General features: G+C 42.6%; 1 protein-coding gene across 1 annotated transcript; it reads right to left on the reverse strand.

Annotated features, from left to right (window-relative positions):
- Window positions 1–2,658: 2,658 nt before the first annotated feature.
- Window positions 2,659–6,054, reverse strand: LOC131228083 (putative disease resistance protein RGA3). The gene has a single exon (XM_058223914.1). The coding sequence runs from the start codon at window positions 6,052–6,054 to the stop codon at window positions 2,659–2,661; it is 3,396 nt and encodes a 1,131-aa protein (XP_058079897.1).

Raw genomic sequence — 6,054 nt, forward strand, 5'->3', positions numbered from 1 at the left:
CGTATACAGAGAACTACAGAAATCAAGAAGCTAAGAAAATGCAGAAGACCAATGCGGCCCAGCTATTGGTTCAAAACTTCCTAGAAAGATGAGGAAGACAGAGATCAAAGAGAAAAAATCAGGTAAACAGAATTTCAAGGGAACCCAATTCCTCTATGCTAGGTTACTCAGCTACCCTTTCCGCCATCTCCTAAATGGGGTGATGGTTCATCTACCGTTCATGTGGTTACTGATCCAAACAGTCCAAATTGTGGACCATCCAATGGAGGCAATAGAATGGAGATGATCAGTGGTACAGATTCAACGATCGATGTAAGATGGTTAAGATTCATCCTATCAATGTGATTTCCAGGATATGCTCCATCTACAATAGGACCTACGATTTGGACATCTATAGACACAGATGTATGCCATTTGTATGCTGGATAAGAAGGCACTGTCAATGAAATGGAGTGTCACAGTGCTTACATTGAATTCCATATGAGAAGCACACTTAGCAAGCCACTGAGCATCCATCATCTGAAATGACACACAGTAGAGGTCATCGAATGCCATTTCATCCTGTCCAAGTAGCTCCAGAAGCCGAACCCCAGCCATTGAAGTAGTCCTCACTGCAAAAAAGTTCCAACCATACGTTATTTTAATTTTCAATGGGTCAGGCCAGGTTTGGGTATCACTTTTTGGATCCAATTAAAAATTGGTCTAGTCTGGTTTTGAGTTGGGTCCCGGAAGTTTAATTTAATAGAAAAACTACGTATTTTTAACATGCATTGATTATTCTAGTAAGAAATGGTTCCCTGTGCTGCACACGTGTAAGAGAGACTGTTTATACACATCATTCATCCGCCAAAGCGGCACGCTTGTGTGAGATCTAATCCATCCAGCAGGTAGGCCTAATCATGTAAATGCTCTTAACTGTCCCAAAGCCAACTCCAAATTTAGATCCAAAGACTCAATGGGTACCCAAATCCGATCAGATCAAGGTTTTTAAGAACCACACCCAGACATAAAAGGACCCAAACCTGGCAAGAACAGAGCCTGGTAAGCCCAGGTGCAGGTACTACAAGACCTAACCTTTGACAGCCCTACCTGTTTGGGTGCTGCTTAAAACTGAGTTCATTGCATTTTACTAAATAGTAATTATGTATTAGAGATCATGATTGCTGGTTCTTAAGATTACCTTGCTAGAAAAGAAATGGGACGTTCCGTAGCATTGACGCATTGACGTACATCCAATACCTGTTGATGACATTAAGTGCCATCGCCAAAACAGTCCAGCAATCAACTATAATTTTTTCAAATTTTTTCAATGTGATGGAGTGAACTGACAGCTGCTTGATGCAATTGAGTGCAATGTCGATGACATCGACAAACTCTATTACAGATAAATTTAAGATATCTGACAACAAAGAGTGAGCTTGGCTGAAAATATATTTCTTACCAAAGCCTGTGGTAGGCTTATGCGCATGGAAGCTAAGTGAGGCCCACTGTGATGTTTGTGAGAAATCCACCCTGTCAATCCATTTTTCGAGCTCATTTTAGTATGGGAGACCAAAAATGAGGAAGATCTATAACTCAAGGGAGCCACATGAGAGGAAACAATAGGTAAAGAAATTCCAATTGCTGAAATCTTACGGGGTCCACCTTGATACTTATATACTATCCAAACCATTCATAAAGTCATACCCATTGGAATGAACTAAAAACACAAAAAAATTAAAAAATAAAATAAAATAAAAAATCCTAATATGAAACTCTTATGACCCTACGATTGTCTCAATTTCCTCTCATGTGGCTAACTTGAGTTCCGGATCCTCCTCATTTTTTGTCCTATTCTAAAATGAGTTCGAAAATCAGATGGATGGAGTAGATTTCGTTCCTCTAAGTGTGGTCTACTTGATCAACAGATAAATTACAAACAATCAGGTGGGAAGTAGGCATTTTGTAAACGGGCTGAGCTGGTGGAGTTGGGTTGGTCTGGGCCTGGGACTGGGCCAAGCAAACCTCTTGAGTTGGGCTTGGGCCTCCTGTGCCAGAATGCATTCTTGATTGGACTGGGCCTGGCCAGACCTAACTCTCTCGAGTTGGACTTGGGCCTCCTGTGCAAGATGCATGCTTGGCTTTGGGTGGGCTCAGTCCGTGAACCTTACAGTGTCAGATTGAGTGGAGCATAGCTTGACTCGACCCTGACCATGAGGCCCACCGTGATTATGTACTTTAATCAACGCCGTTCATCCATTTTGAAAACTCATTTTAGGTGATGATTCCAAAAATGAAGCAGATGCAAATCTCAGGTGGACCATAATATAGGAAACAGTGGTAATCGACCATTAAAAATCTCTCCCGGCCACAAAAGTTTTGGATGAATCTAATATTTGTGTAGTCTCCTCATCAATGTCCTTGTGACCTTCTCAACAGGTTGGATGACAAATAAACATTCCTGTGGCCCCATGATGTCTTTAATGATGGGAAATCAATGATGACTCTTTTTTTTTTTTTTTTCCGTGGTATGATCCACCTAAAATTTAGATCTGCTTCATTTTTCATTTTTTGGGAACATGTCCTAAAATGAGCTTTCAAGATGGATGGACGGTGTGGATGTAAAGGACATTTGTGGATTTAAGGGACATACATCACTGTGGGCCCCACAGTTAGGAATCAACCTACGTCCTTGGATTGGGGGATCATCTGGATGAATGATAGCACGAAAATAGCAGCAACTGAATTATCCAAACTCTTCAATTGGTGGTCATCAAATGTATATCCATACTCTGTATCTAAGAGAGAGAGAGAGAGAGAGTACCAGATGTTTGGGACTTGTCCACTTGATGGATCATCGATTCTGTGGTGGTCAATCCAGATGTTTGGGATGTGTGACGCTTTGCTCCGATACTTCCTTGTGCATTTATCCGCCAGCATTGGATTGCCAGAGATGCTTAAATCTTGGAGACAGGTAAGGCCCCACAACCCTTGAGGCAATGACCACAACTCAGGGCAGTCGTAGATCTGGAGACTCCTAAGAGACTTGAGCTGTCCCAAATCATCAGGAAGAGACCTCAATTTAGAGCAATACTTGATGGTAAGAATCTCTAGTGACTCCAATTGTTTCCATCCGTAGGGGAGACATGTCGTGTTCTCTAAATTAATGATCTTAAACATCTTGAGGCTTGGGAGGTTCGGTAATGGCCACAAAATCTCGCCACATCCCGAGATGTCGAGGGACGTTAGACTTTTCGGGAGGTGTGTCAGCAGTGCCTTCAATTTCCAGCAGTCGTAAATTCTTAATGAGTGTAGAGACGGCATTATCTCTCTGTCTTCTAATCTCAACTCCCACTCCTCCAATTCATACATGTAACTGAACTCGAGCTCTTCCAGCTTTGGGAATGCCACCCGGTTTATGTCCCCACCACTGCTATTCCCGTAAAACTCACTTCCCACCCGTTTTACAAGACCTGCCTTTATTTCAAGGTATTTAAGCGAAGGTAGTCTCCCTAGCCCAGGCAACTGTGTACACTTATTGCAATTTATTAATCTCAAGCTGAATAAATTTGAGAAAGATGAATCTCCTATCCAGGTTGGGAACTTGGAACCAATGTATCCCCTAATTTCCAGCTCTTCTAGGTTTGCAAGGGACGGCCGGAGGGCTTCAACTACACTTTCCATCCTCTCCACCTCACCATTTCCTGACATTTCAAGAGCATCATCTGGTGACATATTTAGAGACAATACGCGAAGTTGTAACTTGTTCTCCAGTTGCGCTTCCTTAGCCTCATCCACGCTCGCCACTCTCTCCAAGTGTTCTATTGGTAGCTTTCCTTGGAGAGAGTCAAGTCGCTTCAGCTCTCCAATCTTACATCCCCCATTGCCTCCCACGATAAACCTACTCAACGTTCGAAGGGAACTTATTCTCCCCAAACCTTCCGGTAAGTACTTTAGTTCCCTTGTATCTTTAATTTCCAGATGTCTCAAGCGGACCATTGCACTCATCCCACTTGGCAGTCTCTGGAGTTTTCTACAAAAATTCAACTTCAAGGTCTGCAAATTGCAGAGATGAGTCACTGATTCCGGCAACTCAACTATCTCCGAACAAGATAAGTCAAGATATCGTAAATGCTTCAGCAACCCAATTGAGCTTGGCAATTCTTTAATCCTGCTGCGAATACCACCGAAATCCAATGCCCTAAGGGACCTAGCGCATTGGAATAAATGATCAGGGATGGTATCAATTGCTGAATCTCCGATCTGGAGGAGTGTTCGCAATTTTTTTGCATGACATAGAGGGGCAGGAACGTGTGACGTTTCCCAGATGGGAATAAATGATGAATGACGGACTGTAACAGAGATGGAGTCCGACTTTCCATTCTCAAAGATGCAACATTCATTCTTTGTAATGAATTGGAAGAGATCGTGAAGGAGATCATGTATTCTGCAACTTCCGACTTCTTCTTCTTCTTCATATTCATATTTTTTTTGAAACAAAGAGTGCGCCAGTAGATCGTCAAAGTACTCTCCTCCAATTGCTTCCATCTCTCTTTTTCCATCGGGCTTGATGAAACCCTGAGCTAACCACAACTGGACCAATCTATCCTTCTCCATCACATAATCTTTAGGAAATAGTGAGCAATATGCAAAACACTGCTTCAAATGGACAGGCAAATTATAATAGCTCAGCAACAAAGCCGGTAAGATACCTTTCGCGATGTCTCGTATTTCCCATGTTTGGCTTTCTAAGATGTCCTTCCAATCTTGTGTGGTCATCTTGGAACGCATGACGCTTCCAATTACCTTTAACGAAAGAGGCACTCCTTTACACTTCTTCACTATCTCTCTTCCGATCTTTTCCAACGCCCGGCAATCTTCCACTTTCCTCCCAGCGAAAGCTCTGGTTCTGAACAGTAACCAGCTATCATCATAGGATAAACCTTTCAATTCATGCATGTAGGCAGACGGCTTGCATGTATTTGCAACCTTCTCGCTGCGAGTGGTGACCAAAATTTTACTTCCAGGAGCACCTCTTTGCAAGGAAAGCATTAATTTCTCCCACCTGTCACTATCATCGTTCCACACATCATCAAGCACAATCAAGAATAGCTTGCCCTGTAATGTTTGGATAAGCTGCTTTTGCAATGAGTCTAGCTGAGAATCCGGTGGACTTGTCCCTCCAGCTGCTTTTATAATTTCTTTTGTAAGATTTATGACATTAAAATCATCAGATACACAGACCCATGGAAACACATTGAAATGGCTCCTCACCCTTTTATCATTGTGGATCAATTGAGCAAGAGTCGTCTTGCCCAACCCGCCAACGCCTACTATCGAAATGACATGAATCCCTCCCTCCTCAGAACTGCTCCCGCTGACCAACTTGCTTATTATTATATCTTTGTCTCTGTCTCTCCCGAGCATCTTCGATTCATCTACGAGCGAACTAGTTTGAAACTCGGCCTTGTCAGGATGACTACCTCCACGGAAACTGTGAATCTCCATAAAACTGAACTTACTTTTGTCAGCTGCAATCTGATCCAGCTTCGCACTTACTTCTTTTATCCGTTGCGCAAAATTTCGCTGTGATGCAACTTTGTTGAAAATTGTGGGAAAAAAAGTCCGAACCTTATCTCCAATGCTGCGATTATCAGTATCATCACCGTCGGTCCATGATTCATGGGCCAACCTTATCCAATCTTCTAGACCGCAACATGTAAAGAGTGAAAATAACCACCTCCATGCCTGGTTTTCCATGCACTGCCGATCGTCACCATCGTTTGTCTCTGATTCAGGTTCTGGCCATGGAATCATCTCATCTAGCAAGTCCTCCACATCGTAAGCCACGTCTTTGAGCTTTTTTAACCAAACTTGCATGCTTTCGTTGTGAAATTGGATAATTTCTGCATCATTAAGAAGTGCTTGAATGGATTCGAACGTAGAAGATATCTTTTCAAGTTCTGCTTGGGCACCACCAACCGAATCAACCTCTTCCCCGAGTTTCTTCATAACCTTTGAAACAAGTGCATCTCGAATTTTCTTCATAACCATCGAAACAAGCGAATCTGCCAT

This window comes from Magnolia sinica, chromosome 15 (assembly GCF_029962835.1).
Source record: "Magnolia sinica isolate HGM2019 chromosome 15, MsV1, whole genome shotgun sequence".
In the NCBI taxonomy this organism is placed as follows: Eukaryota; Viridiplantae; Streptophyta; class Magnoliopsida; order Magnoliales; family Magnoliaceae; genus Magnolia; species Magnolia sinica.